Below are 16001 nucleotides of genomic sequence, written 5' to 3' on the forward strand. Positions count from 1 at the left end.
TTTCTTTCACATGTTAAGACATAAAGCAGCCCAGGATTTCATATTCAGATACGTTATTTATCTTAGAATCGGCTTTTAATTCTGCAATACACAAGGGTTAAATTGACTCCACCTAAAAATTATTATTACTAGAAATAAAGAATAAAAAGGAACATTAGTCTGAAAAGAAAGTCAGAATCGATTTCTTTCTAAAACTGCTAAGCATCTATTGAAAGATATAATAATGAGGTTGTCCTCATTCTGTTTCTTAGCCAAAGAAAAAATAAAGACCTTAGAACGTTTGATGCATGGACATTCTAAAAACTGTTGATCAAAGAGATCCGAAAGTAATTTTGCATAAATTCAACAAAGGGTTAGAACCTCAAGTAAACTTTTGCATCTTGCATTTTTACCTGTGTTGGTATACGCAAGCAGACCTACCATAGATGACTTTCTGGCTAGATGCAAGTGCTAAGATGCTTAGGAAAACTAAACTTGGTTAATAGAGCAAATCATCACTGGAGTGAGGCATCTGAACTTAGAGAAACAGTCTTTTAAAAAACCGGCAAAGGGTTGACATAATTTTGTCACAATACACAACGCTATGTATCATAAAAAGCAACTGATTAAAATCTGAGGCAAAGAACCAAAACAAACAAATACAGTCACTGGGAGATACATAAGTTTGTTCAGTTGTGTCTAGTAAATACATGATTTCAGTACATCTATCAAGACAGTTTCAAAAACTAGTTAAATAGGTTAAGAGTGGAGCTCTTCCCACTACTATTTCTAATTTGATCAGCCATACTGGTTTTATCCATCCCTGCATCTATGGTCTACCTAAAACCCATAAAGATGGGGTACTGCTAAGACCCATATTACCTTCACAATATAAGATTGCCAAATTGCCATTAATTTGGAACACTATAGTTTATTTGGCATTAAAGATTCATTTACATTTTTGGATTTTATACAAAATTATTCTCATGCTGACAGATTTGTGTTCCTTTGATATTTCAAGTTTTTTTTTTTTTTGCCTGTGTTCCCTTCTAGAGATGATTAACATATGTGCAGATGCCTTATTCCGTACTCAACTACCCACTCCTTTTATTCTCCCAAAGCATTTGTGGAATTGATGAAATGCACCATCGTTGGTTGAAATTAGTATTAATGACATTTTCTACAAACGGATTGACGGTGTCTCTATGGGTTCTCCCTTGAGGCTAACATTGGCTAACATCCTTGTAGGTCTTTATGAAGGTTAGTTATTTGGTTTTTGAAAGAAAAAAATATATATTAATGAAAACACACACATATGGAAAAAATAAACAGGGCTGCATGCCACTTTACATTTTAATAATCACACACTATTAGATGATAAACTTCATCATTTTTTTTTCTTTTTTAAACAAAATGATGAAAATTATGAAAATGATTGTTCCTACTTTCAAGTTTGCATAATGAATGTTTTTGTAACTAAGTTGTATTTTTAATTTTGTTAAATCAAACTTTCCATTTTTTTTCTTTCCTTTTCCATCTTTTAAATTTCTTATATATACTAGGCTAATACTTGTCCCATTAACTGGATAAAATCAATTCCCTGAAAAGAGCGATTTAGCATAATTTTTCTGTCTTTCTTACAAAGATTAAATTGAAGATAAACCTAAGACATAACTAACAGAACCATTTTTAGGCAAAATTCGACTTTATTTATCAACATAGTCAACTTCTACGGTGATACACTGATTCTAACGCTAACTCAGTTTTCAATATCAATAATACATTCTCTTTTTCTGGAGCATTCTTTTGAAGTCTGCAAACAGCTAATAGTCTCTGGAGCCATATCTGAAGAATAGACTGCTGAAGCAATTCGAAATGCAATTCATGTAGTTTTGTCATCACGGTAGAACCCCTAGGCTTCTGCATTAATCCGTTCCGGGGTTGGGATCATAAGGTGAAATCGCTGTATGGCGGGGCCTAAGCAAAATTTTATACAGTACATATTATAATACACATGTATATGATCAAATAACATAAATAACACCATAAGGCATGGTAAATACCATAACCAGTGGCCGGAAAAAACATTGTATTCCACATTGTAAACTGAAAAACTGTACCCCGGGGCCAGTGTCCTGGGGTTTTATTGTATTGCAATTGACTTGTGACATGATGCATTGTTTTAATGAAATAACACTTTTATTCTTCAAATGCATCCATAATGCGATATATTATTCACTATTAAAGGTTCAATTTTAGTTAAGCGATGAACAAAATATACTGTGAATCCCAAAATACAGAGGCCAAAACGTCGCTGCTGATGTTTGCATCTTTGGGAAGCTTTCACCTGCCGCTCTCCATTAAGCTGACATTTGATTTCACAATAAAGTGGTAGATTCATGTTCGTCCATTATCATATATTAATGTAAAAACTCCTTTTTGTTGCATTGAAACAGTTGTAAACAAAACTCTGAATGATTGATGCATTGTTTTTGATTTGCAAATGCAACAGCCACTTTGAATACAACTTTCTCATTAACAAATGTTCATGCAAAATGGTGAATACCCTGCCTTCTGATATCTTTAAATCCAGTGCTATCTCACAACTTCAATTTACAATTCGACAAAATGATTTTGGATTTTTTAATGTTTTTTCCAGTGCAAATGCTGAATTTGTGCAACCTGAGCATTCGACAACAATTGTGTCTGCATGACGGTGTTTAAAGTTGGCTTACCCCTTCTTAAACATTGTTTCTGATGAAGCAAAGCTGAACAATAATTATCAGGCCATTGCTTTGCTTAAACAGTATTTTTCCCATCAGAAAGCACATGAAACTCAGACTTTTCTATTGTTTTGAAAATATGCAACTTAAATAACTAATTTGTAAACTAAGACTCAGATTGAGCTCAAATTTTGACACTTGTCATTTGAAGGTATAAAAATCATGGATCCTTTTTAATAGGACTATTTGTTTCAGGCTCGGGACTTATTGAGTTATAATCATACAAAACCTTATGTATAGAATCCTTATTCTAAATTTGATCAAAATCCATTCCGAATTTGATTTTAGAAAAGATCTTAAATTTAAAGCTTCTTCAGAAATTGAAATTTACAGACTCCTGCTACATTGATGCCTAATGATTATGGATCCAGTTCAATGTAAATCTGAAATGACATTTTAAGTGGCAGGTTGTGCCTATATTATGCTCCTCCTTTTAAAATACCCCAAACAAACTGAAATTTTGGAAATATTTATTGATGCCTGATCCATCACACAAATATTGAAGGTATCTGAATTTTCATGAACAACTTCCACCCCCTTTTTATAGTTCTTTTTACATAAAACTGAATATAATCCACATTGCCTTCCCTTATGCCTAGCAGCTGTGTTCCAAAATCCATAATGATCAGTTAATTAGTTTAAGAGTGAATCTTGTTCTGTCATTAGTGTTTCTACATCTGAACTAAATTCACATCTTTTAGCCTCCTAATGTCAGTGTCTTGTGCTCTGCTACTGTTCTCTTCATCTTGATTGTTCATTGTTGAGCTGTATCGCTGATCTCCCATCAGCAGCTAATGTCTGCCAAATAGTTTTACTTTCACCCAGAAATCCAATATATCTGATTTTTCTCTGCTTACTTCCACTGAAAAACACACTTTGAACACTCACATTTTTATCTATTTGGGGCCTGAAACTAAATTCAAATTCCATGAGCAAAGTTTATTTGCTAAAACTGTCCGTCTATGAAGCACAATACCGTGTGGCTGCTTCATAGCTGACTATAACATGATTGTTTTCAAATCTAATGTAAATAAATTCTTCAGCTGTCCTCTTAAATTATCAAACTTTACCCAACACGTCTATGGACAAATTTATCTTTAGTTGAACTTTGACAGCTAAATATTTTCCTTTACTAGCCAAATAGAAAAGTTACTTGCAAAACGCACATGATTTTTGGAATTTGAAATCTTCATTTTGTGACAAGAATGTACATCGAAGATTTTTCTGTATTTAGTGTAATTATAAATATGCACTGAAGTTATGTTGAGACTTGAAGGTATAATCATTTGAATTCAAATGTTTCTTAAATAGCCTTTGTTAAAAAAAATATATATATATTCTATTAAATTTTTTTGTTCTTTAAATAATATGACTTTACTCGTTTTATATATAAAAAAAAGGGTGTTGAAAAGACATTTTACACTCAGCAATGCGGTTTGGAAGATTGTCCGTGGAAAAAAAACCCGAAAAACACAATCGCCAAAAGATAAGTTTTATTTCTTGTCGCCACTTGGAAAAATCACTTGCAAACGCGACTGTTTCATTCACAATGTAAAGCCCTGTCCAAGTTCTACCGTTACCGATCATCACAATGTTTCATAGTCTACCTAACACACATTAATCCTTATCCTCGAGTAACCTTTGGATCTCAAGAAGTGACAACCTTTATTTCTGACACCCCCTTCCCGCTATTAATGGCTAACTGTCCATGTATATTTCATTCATTTTCTAGCTAATCTCTCTCATAGTGAGGGTGGGGGATCTTTATAGCATCACAACTACTCCCTCCTTTTATGCAATATGGTTAGTATATTTTTGCTGGAAAGTTTCCAACCAGCTTCTTGTTGTACGTCAGTTCATCTGATAATGGGATTATATGGTCTATCAAAGTTGTCCGAGGGCATAAGAGCACTGTCTAGGTCACAGCCATTTAATACAGCTTTCCTGATGATAGATTTTATCATCTGTAAGTGATGCTCTGCTAAATCATTAGAGTGTAAATATCTTGATAGTAACATGTGATGTTTAAAACCGCCGTTCTTTTGTAAACTGCTTAAGAAAAAAACAAAAAAACTGAGCTACAATGTGAGTTATCTTTATAGGATTTCTTGTTCCCACAAACATTTTAGTCGGATTTATGACCTGGTTCAAGAACTGATTTAATCTCCTCATAAATTGATATTTGAAGTAATAATCACCCTCCATAAAATTGTCAAACTATCTGCCATTGGCCCCTTGCACATCGGTAATGTTGCACTCTGCAGCTTGGAGTGTTATTAGCATATATTTTCACATAATTGGAATCTTCTGTATTGTCTCAGAATGCAAAACCTTTTGTTCTCAGTTTTTTTACTCCTTGATCCGTTAACGTCCATAATGAATCGTGATTTTATCGTCTTTGACCAAAATCTTGTTTTCCGTGATCAGCCTAACCAATAAACTTAAACAGTGGAAAGGCAACTACATAAAATGAAATTGGAGTTCCTGAGACGAAAAAAAAATGATAAATACACTTATTGATTTTTTTTACGTGCAGTATCTGCGATCTATAAAATATTTTGATAAATATAAGGAATTCAATTTGTTTACAGGCTTTTAATATTTTTCTTTACCTTTCTATGTGTTCAAGCATGATTCATTATTTAATCTTAGCAATTAAAAACTACACTTGTGTGTTAATGAATTCTGCACTAAGTAATGCAAAAGGTATGCTTTCATTTTTTATGACAGGGGTACATTAGTATAAAAGCTAATATTTATGTTGAATTGTGTAAAATAAAATTTTACAATGAATTAACAAGTTTTTCTAATTTAATATATTGAAAAATTCATCTTAAATTTTTTTTATTTTAATTTAAAGAAATTTAATTTTAATTTATAAAAATTTTTGGAAAGTTAAATAGAAAAAAATATTTTTCTAATTGGATGACCCTGTCTTTTTTTTTTTTTTTTTGTTAAACTCGCTTTTGATTCCTTTCTCGGTTCAATTACATTGATTTTCCGGCACTTCAGTTTTTGTTATTGAATTTTTTATTTACACCGGTTTTATTTGTTTATTTCTTTTGATTTTGTTGTCAATTTTAGATACTACTTCAATATTTATTTTTATTATTTGTATTTACCTTTTTTATTTATTTTGTTTTATCTTTTTAAAAAAAGGCTTTTGATCCGTCCTTCATTAATGAAATTTGCTGTCATATTTGTTGCTTGGAAAATAATTTTGAAAGGATTGTATCTAATTACAAAAATAGTTTATATTTAATATTTTTAGTTTTCGATAACTGTAAATTAACATTTTAACTAAATCCTTCCCTTTAAGAAAAGGGAGGGATTTAGTTAAAATGTTAATTTTGCAAATTTACTTTATTTTATTTATTTTTATTTTTTTGTTAACATTAAATTTAGAAATGCGTTTCCAACAATGCATATAACATGAGCAAAATGAAGCCCGCCCTCCAAATGTTTGACATTAAAATATTTTCATAACCTCAGTAATAAAAATGTGCCCAAGTCTCCAAGAGTGTGTAAGACAATAAGAATAAAAGAGGAATCTATTATGCAAAGGGTGTGTCTACTTGTGTCTAGTCAGTTAAAACGTTATATCATCGGATTCAGAGACCAAATAAGGTGCTTTGGGAGATAAGAAAAAAGCCTTTTTATTACTGTAGTTTCAAACATTAAGAATTGGTTCGTCAGTATTTTTTCTTTTTTTTTGTTTATTTTTTTATTTTTACATAGTCACCACTTATCAAGGCCCAGAGGCCACTCGAGGATAAGAGTTAAAGCATGTACAGTAGTCAATGGTAGTAATCGTTAGTAGTGGAAATTTGGTAAATTGGATTACTTAAGGAGAACTGCTCATCAAGAACTTGTTTACATTGGACTTGAAGACTACCATATTATAATCAGCAGGAAAGAAGGCAAATGGAAAAATTTCACAGGTGTGCAGTTAAGAAGCTTTGTACATGTACATTTAGGTTTAGGCACAAATAAAGAGTGGGGGAAATTATTGATAGTGTTTTCAGCTAGACGAGTGTTTTTCGTGAAATTTTGGCGAGGGGGGGGCATAGATTGGAGCTCAGACGAGCACTTACTATGAAAATAACGATAAAACAGAGATAGGCTCGCAACATCTCTTCTGTGAGAAAGAGGTTGCAGGGAAGAGAAAAGGGCATCCCTTACAAGGCTACAAAGTCTATTTTGAACTCTGTCAATGCAGGATAAGTCTTTCTGAAAGAGATAAAAAAAATATATATATAGTTAATGCAATGTGACATTTATACAAATCTACAATGCTATGAAAGTTGATATAGTTTGGATTACTCGGACTACTATTCTCATCTTGAGTGTTATTTTCACAAAGTTCCTGATGTAACCTCCAACCTTTTTCAGGTGTATATTGTTGAACTCTGGATTCTGGTACTGAAATTTCAAATAGAACGTTTTATTTAATCAACGGAGGTAGCATTAGCATATTATCATACTGTCAGCCATGACCGGATTGTAGTATTAAGTAATTCACAATTTATTTTTAGTATTGCCTGCGCTGAGGATTGAACCTTCAAACTCCAAAAGACTGTCATTTGAAACTGAACTTTACTCAGTACTTTATTCGTTATGCCACATAAAAAATCCAGACATCTATATATTAATAGAATAGCGTGTGTGTTGTTTATTTTGTGTCACGCTTACATCCGAGTGTCTGTCATTTAATTGTTATGGACTTTCATTTTTTTTGTAATAAATAATTTTACCAAGAATTCTTCATAAGTTTTGGTTTCAGTTTCGATTATAGCTGAAGGAACTCCAGTTATATTTTTTTCATAAGTTTTCGTTTCGGTTTCGATTCAAGCTGATGCATCCAAGTCATATGGACATATTTTTTTATTTTTGAAATCGCAATTTTATAACATATAAAAATCGATAGAACATTATCTCTATAATAATATATATGAAATCTGCAAGAATTAAAATATCATATTTAAGCATACTTTACGACTGGGCTATACCAGGCGTCCCTGCTAGCTTAGATAAATACTTTTGCAGTTTTAACAAAAGAGCTACAATAATATCAGAGCGTCTCCATTTACACTGAACATCTACAGAATGCCAGCATCAATATATTACCTATGAAAGAGTCCGCTGTGGAATTTACACAGCAGGTTCTGCTAGTTTGAATTGATATCATTTGTTAAATATGTTTGTGTTTGTAGAACGTTTACAGTGAGTCAAAAACGTTAGCATTAGAAATGCATGTTCAAATTTTCATTCTTGTGTGTATCAATGTTTATTTTTGGATGAACCTGTAATCGTAGAGAGCAGTAGTATTTGAGAGATTTTCAGCTTGACACAAGTCGTTTTTCTTGGAGTCCACCAACAGCCACTCCAGATTTGCCCTTTTAAAACCAAACTTCATTAATTTAGCATTTATTTATTTATTTTTGTTATTTTTTAAGCAGTTTGACCTTAAAAAAATTGCATTTGACCTTTTTCAAAGCGTAACGTACGGACTAAGGAAGGAACAAGCAGAATATTATATTGATAAAATAAAATCTTAAAATTTTATTTTATTCATGGCATAATTCTGTATTTTAATTAATTTTTTTGTGCTTTTGGCATAATCACGTTGATGCACCAGTTCTCATTGGATCACCAAAGTTAAGCTATGTTGAGCCTGGTCAGTACCAGAAAAGTAATCCTTTAAAAGTACCAGGTGCTGCATGTAAAAGGATGATAATGTCAAAATCTTATATTGTAATATTCGTTTCTTTCATATGCAAACACAGAACCTGTACATGTTTAAAATATATTTTCATTTGAAATATTAACAATATAGTAGATATCGTACTGCTGATACAATTCTCTATCTATATAAAAGTCAAGTACGTCCAGAGATCGAGCACATCTGGACAGGAACTACTAAAAGCAACTTACCTGCCTTGACAGAATTCAAAATAGACTTTATAGCTAAGTGGGGAATCCCTTTTTCTCTTCCCTGCAACCTCTTTCCCACAGAAGAGACGTGAGTTTGTGTCTGCTTTATCGTTATTTTTATGGCAAGTGCTCGTCCGAGTTCCAATCTATGGTCCTCGCCAAACTTTCACGAAAAACACTCGTCTAGCTGGAACCACTGTCAATAATTTTCCCCACTCTTTATCTGTGCCTAAACCAAAATGTAGATTCCATGAACAAAGCTTCTTTCTTAGAACTGCACGCCCGTGGAACTCTCTTCCATTTGCCTGTTTTCCATCTGACTACAATTTGGTTGTCTTTAATGATGAACCATCCCCTTAAGTAATACAATTTACCAAATTTCCACTACTAACGATTACTATATTATCTTATTGACTACTATACACTCAGTAACCCTTATCCTCGAGTGCCCCCCGGGTCGTAAATCGTGACTCCTATGTAGTAAAAAAAAAAAAAAAAAGAATTCATAAAAGCACTACAAAATGATATTTTTTTTGGTAGCCATTTTGTAACATTTAACACTATCTTGATCATCTTTTTTTTTTTCTTTCAAACCAACAATTTGCTTTACAGTAAAACAAAGTTTTAATTGATATTTTTTTATGCATTCTCGCTTTAAATCTTTCTCATTACCCACAACTGTAAAATGATAGTCTTGTCTTTGTAGTGAACCTTTCCCTTTCCTTTTTAATAGCCTCCTACTTGTATTCTATATATAAATTATTCATCTTTCTTCCTCAAATTTATCTCGTGAAAGAAATTTGTTAGTATATATTATAGTTTATTTATCACTAGCCGGACTACCCAGCATCGCCGAGGGTCTTAAATTTCTTTAAATTAAATATTAAAAAAAGGAGGTGGGGGGAAGCAAAACTAAACATCTTATACTATTATAATTTGAAATGTTTGAGTTCATTTTGGGACAAAATCTAAGTATACAAAATTATGGAAAATTTGAACTTCCAATCATTGTCTCTAAGTATAGTAAGTTGACTGATTGAACCAACTTGACAATTAGGAATATACATTGCTAGCACTTACAAAAACAAAGAATTGGCTTTCTTTCTTCCCTTCCTCTCTGTCTCATCTCTATTTTTTTCTTCTCTTCCTCTTACTATTTTCTTTCTTCACCTCCTCCCTACACCTCTCTCTCTACAGTGGAGCTAATAAATATTAAAAAAATTGTTTATTAAATTTTTCCAATGTTATTAGTTGCAGTGTTAGGATTGCTGAATGTTAGAATAAAAGATCTGTCTTTGATGACTAATAAAAAATAAAATATCGATTAGAATCAAATATTAAAATCTATCAGAAATAAAATTTTTAATTAACAATATTTGCTTTATATAGCTGATAAAACAGATTTAATTATGTTTCTTGTATTAAAAAGGCTATTAATCACAAATATGCCGGGGGGGGGGATCGTTATCTATTTTTACTACTATATAAGTAAGTTTGCTCAGAAGCAGCCGATTGTGATTTGTTTTTTGTTTTTTTTTATGTATGCTATACCTCTCTCTCTCAAGGAGATTAAGCCTGGGAGGATGGTCTAATGTTACATAATCCCTTACCATTTGGCATCTGTCTGAAGACAAACTGTACTATTACTAGTACAGTTTGTCTTCAGACAGATGCCAAATCTCCATTAGTAATCTATAAAAGTGAGAATGTGTGTATGAGGACACTTAACCTATATACTCAACGAATTTTGGATCTACAGACTTGAAATTTGGTATATAGGGTATTCAGAAATGTGAAAAAATTTTGATTAATTTCCATCCGGAAGAAACGACCGCTAAGGGGTCAAAATTGAAAAATTGGTATGCGGAGGTCATTGGATTTTTATCTGTTTGTCAACTGTTTCACAAATGCGCATGCATGAATTGGTCACATGACAGATTAGGTTTGGAAACACTTTGTAAAGGTTATGTTAAGCTGGCCTAGTGGTTATCGTACTTGACTCACTGCCTTTAGGTTTTGGTTTCGATTTTGGCTCGAGTATTTTTTTAAGGAATTTAATTGATATTTAATACCGAGCAACATCAGGAAAATGGAATCTAGTAGATAAAGATTTATGATGATTTTAACAATAACATTTGTTTCCCCCTGAAATAAAATGTCAATCCTACAACCATTTCATTTAATTTCAAAATTGACAAGTATGATTGCGATTTAAATTATCATTAAAATTTACTTTCAAGTCACATTCTTTAGTTGTTTTTTTTTATATTCTCCTGTTTAATTTGTACATATTTTTCTTTGTTCCAATATATAAAACTTTATACTTCTAAAGACAACTGCTGTCAAACGTTTGTTCATCTCTAGTACTCGTATGAAAGTGGAAGAAATATTGTCACGTGACTGAGATGACTCATTCAGAGCTAGGTGCAGGATATTCTAAGTTGTTTATATTTTCTTAAGATAAGCTACAAGTTAACAGCTCTCTTCTGTTTATCAAGCTCTGTTTATATTACATCTTGTAATAATTTTCCAACAAGCAATCTTTGCGTCCAAATTGTGTAAAGAGATTGTAGAGCGAAAGGCAACATCAAAAGAAAGAATAACAAAGTTTATCCATACGATAAATTTTTTATTGATAACTTGTCCACACTACGAAAAGTAAGTTTGTAATGGTTGAGAGTTCAGCGTCCCCCAAACCGTTTTAGTCTTTCTTGGAGTCCACATATTAATTCCATTGCTCTTTCTGTTTCTCGTAAAATTGGTTCTCTCTATCGCTCTAAACGCTTTCTCATACCCAAGGCTATTCTCTATCTTTACAAATTTACTATCAGATCATGTATGGCGTATTGTCATGTTAGGGTTGGTGAATCTGTTCCGTTTAAAGCTTCTTGATAAATTGCAGAAACGTATCTAATTTGATTGGCTCTCACCCTTTCTTCTTCACTGCAACCGCTCTCTCACAGACGTGATATTGCTAGTCTCAGTTTTTTCTACAAATATTATGGTATGTGTTATTCAGAATTGTCTGATCTATTCCCTGCTTCCTTTGTTTCAGCTCGTTTGACTTATTGTTTGACTGTTTTAATACTTCCTATTCTAGTAGCTTCTTTCCAAGGACTGTAAGGTTGTGGAACTCTCTTCTTGCTACTGTTTTCCTTCAAGACTAAGGTCAATAGGTATCTCCTGTCTTTGCAATGATCAACTTTCATCCATGTTTGCTCCTTACATAAAGTAGGGTCATGCCTTGTTTCAAGCGATTTCCATAAAAAAATATTTGAAAATATTCTGTCTGTAAGGAGAGTTTGAGTAAACCTGTACATTTCGGCCGGTGATGTGTGAGACAGTAGTTATGATAGTATACAAATGGAATAGACATAAATGTGTGTGCATATTAGTTTACCTCTATTTTGCCAGTTAGTGTTTGTATATGAACTTCTACATATATGGGTTCAATACGATGTGTATATGTAGTTGCTATGTTTAATAGTTGTTATTGTGTCTGCTGAGGCTGTCTGTCGCAAAGACCTTGGCTTGATTGTGGCATGTGCAGATGTGTTGAATCTGAAGGAAAAGAGGACGAAATGTGTTTTCAGGTTTTAATATTACATGATGAAATTCAGAAGGAACATTCTTATGTCTAAGGTTGGTTGAAAGAAACCGTCGATTTGTATTTTTATCTAATTGAGTTTATGCTTCAAAACATTTGCTGTTGCTTGCCATAAGACTAGAATTGTTAAAGTTTATTTGGATTATTGAAAAAAAAAAGATCTCTATTTCCTAGGTGATATATAAGTTTAAAAATCTTCTGATCTGATAAGCCAAACTCGCAAAAGGCGTTTAATGAATAATCAGTTTGAAAAGGATAGAAATAAAGACTTTTTATTTATTTTATTTTTTTTTTTTTTAATTTTTCAATGAAATTGAATATTCAGATTACTCATAGTTTTTATATTCACAACGTTTCGGCCACTGTAACCTCCAACCTTCTTCAAGGTTGTTTGCTCGAAATCTGGAAATTTAAATGGAATCCGTTAATTCAGTGTTAGATTGCTTTTGTTTTGTCATCTATAACCGTCTCAAGTAATATGTAATTGTATTCTTAGTATTAACCATTAAACCTCAAAAAGACTGTCACTTAGAATTGCTTATTACTTAGCACTTATATCCGATGTACAAATATTAAAATCTATGAGAAATTTTTTTAATTAACAATATTTGCTTTATATGACTGATAAAACAGATTTAATTATGTTTCTTGCATTTAAAAAGGCTATTAATCACAAATATGCTGGGGAAGGGTGGATCGTTATCTATTTTTACTACTATATAAGTTTACTCAGGAGCAATCGATTGTGATGATCCTTGTGGCTACCTTGGCTGAAACGTGAGAATAAAATTCAAGATAAGAACAGTAATTTGTGTCTTCATTCTTTTGCAAACTGTTATCCTCATCTTCATGGTTACTTCACGTTTCAGGTAACTCATCCTCCAGCCTCCTTCAGGTGGGTCCTGGATATGACCTTAAACTATATCCAGTGGAGCCACCCTTTAATTACCATTGCTCTCAGGTCCATTCTAACCCGGAGTGGTAGTACCTATTAGGGTCCCAACTATGGGTTAAATAGAAACTGACATGAAAACAACAAATATATTCTATTAAAAAAGTTTTTTCTTCAAAATCTTTGGATTCGGCATTAAATAACCCAAAAAGGGTTGATATGCCGTAAAACAACCAACCAACCAATCCTTCAGGTGATTAACAACGACAGGATAGGGATGCTGAGTTGTGTAACTGTATCCGCTTTCCATAATTGTCTCACTACGTTTTGGCTAATTAATCCTCTGGCCTGCTTTTGAGTAGGATTGAAATCACTATCTTCAATGTTCACCTGAAATCATACAGATTCAACGCCTCTATCCACTGCGTAGTTCCTGCAGAGTACAACATGATCGTCTTCAAATCTGATGTTAGCAAATGCTTGTCAAAAGTCGTCTTCATAAATCATTAAATTTTACTCGTTCAGTTCATTATTTTCAATACTCTCATAATATTATTATTAAACCGACAATCAATCCGATTAGCCTTTATCCTCGGGTGGCTTTTAGCCTTGATAAGTAGCAATACATTTTTAAAATATACAAAATTCCAATGGTAAATGAAAAACGTGCATTGTATGATGTAAAAACTTGCATGTTTTCATATAGATGTCTTTCACATAAAGGGTGAAGAGAAATATGTTCTACTTGGTCAAAGTTGGAATATGCCATAACCGTCCGTGCCGGTTAGTTCTTTTTGAGATAATTTTGAGTTCTATGCTACAAAGTATCCGGCTTCCTTTTTTTTTTTTTTTTTTTTTTCTTTTTAAATTTTTCATTTAACACTTGGCTTTCTAACTGAATACATCTTTATCAATGTTATTTTTTTTTTTTTCTGATTATTTTGGCAGTTTGCATCTGACAATTTATATGTTCTATTATTATATCTATTATTTTATTAAATGTCTTTGAATTAGCTGCTTTGCTATTTATTTTAATCACAAACTACATGCTAAAATATACCTTAGTTTAGGGATTGGATTATGAAACTTCATGTTAATTGTTCTGATTAGCGATAATTCATAATTAACTGAACAAATGTACATTTATTTTTATCCATATTTACGTATTTATCTTGCTCTTCTTACTCTGCTGATTCCACCACTCTAATATTTCTTAATGTCTCTAACCATTTAAAGAGACTTTCTTCAAATGTCATTTATTTACATTAGTCTTTGTACACACCATAAGCACGTACATAAAATAGATGGCAAAATTATAAGCCTTTTCACTTTTTATGGAAAAGGAATGAAGAATAAAGATAATTACAAGCAGATTTATTTTTAGTTCTGTAAGAATGTATCAACAGATGTGTCAAACTTTATGAATTTTCAAATGAAATCAAAGAATAAATAATATTTATTGTGGCCTAACAAGTCATTTATATAAGTATACGGCATAATCGTGTTGATGCTGGTTCTCATTAGATCATCGAAGTTAAATAATTGAGCCTGGACAATACCAGATGGGTGACTACTTGGGAATATCAGGTACTATACTTAGGACTTAACCACTTCCGGCAGCTCCTGTATTACCCTGGCCACCAGTTGTCTCGACTCTGTCCTGCGCTGGATCAGGCTAGTTGGAATGAGTGAGGCTGATTGTGCAAACCAGCTTCACTTTAAACAAACTCTCAGAATGTGTCCGCCATCATCTCTAGGATGATCAGATGATCTCTGTCCTGACAGATAAACTATCATATCATTTATGTTAAAATATTAAATGTATTCTTTTAATTAACTTTGCTTTGTTTCGAGTTGAATGAATAATAAAAATAATTACATTTTTTTTTTTTTTTTTTTTTTTCAGAAAGCCAGAGCGACACAAAACCTCATGCGAGAATAACCGTGAACTCTCTGAAGATGGTTTGCCCAACTATTCTGATGGATTCTATTCGCAACTCCCTCAACTCTTTGATGTTTTTGAAATCATAAACAATATGCAATACATTTTTACAAATATATTGGACGATGTAAAAATTCCTAAAGCTAATGTTTTCCCTGTCAATGACTTTATTTCAACTAGAAATGTTTCTTCTCCACCTTTACCAAAGAAAAGCACTAATGGTAAGGCATCTTTTTTTTTCTAATTACTAAAGACATTATTTTAGTGTGTTCTTTTTTAAATCCTATTTAATTTACTGAGATGGTAAGTTATGCAAAAAGAATGTAATAGCCCTTTATTAAGAATATTATTCCTATTTACTTGCCTCCCCACGAGGGTAGAATTAGACACAAGGTCGGTTTTTAATGTGGGGAAAATCCAGCTCCCAAGAAGGGGCAATCTTGATAGAACAAAATTAACAATTGTCTCGGTCATGAAGGATTTATTCTTCACTGAACGAGGACAAAAAAAACATGAAGTGTAGTATCAGAATAGATACTACATTGAGGTTTTTATCATTTATTTTCTGCAAATGTAAAATTACAAATGTTAAATAATAAACAATTAGGCACAAGGTAAACTCGAAAAAAATGGAGGGGGGTGGGTCTGTACCCACCCCCCTCCATTTTTTCCGAGTCATCCTTGTCACTGTACCTTTTTCCTTGTCGAAGGGGTATCCCGAGTTAAAGTTCTCACAACAATCACTTCAAGGGCTGTCCTACTTACTGTTCTCAAATCAAATATATATATATATATATATATATATATATATATATACAGGGTATCCCAAAAGAAGCTGACGGATTTTAAATTTGATTAACTTCC

The 16001-nt window shown here is 32.4% G+C and overlaps 1 protein-coding gene across 4 annotated transcripts in view; it reads left to right on the forward strand.

Moving 5' to 3' along the window:
* Positions 1-16001, forward strand: part of LOC145277884 (uncharacterized) — a 132964-nt gene that overhangs the window by 17478 nt on the left and 99485 nt on the right. For all 4 annotated transcript variants that reach the window (XR_013868237.1, XR_013868238.1, XM_080129874.1 and 1 more), the window contains exon 2: positions 15102-15358. Coding sequence is in view for 2 of the 4 variants with exons in the window: in XM_080129874.1 (XP_079986000.1) it covers positions 15102-15358 (257 nt within the window). In the remaining 2 variants the exon portion in view is untranslated. The remainder of the gene's footprint in view (positions 1-15101; positions 15359-16001) is intronic.

The sequence above is a fragment of the Euprymna scolopes genome, chromosome 6 (assembly GCF_053919585.1).
Source record: "Euprymna scolopes isolate OS-2025 chromosome 6, ASM5391958v1, whole genome shotgun sequence".
In the NCBI taxonomy this organism is placed as follows: Eukaryota; Metazoa; Mollusca; class Cephalopoda; order Sepiida; family Sepiolidae; genus Euprymna; species Euprymna scolopes.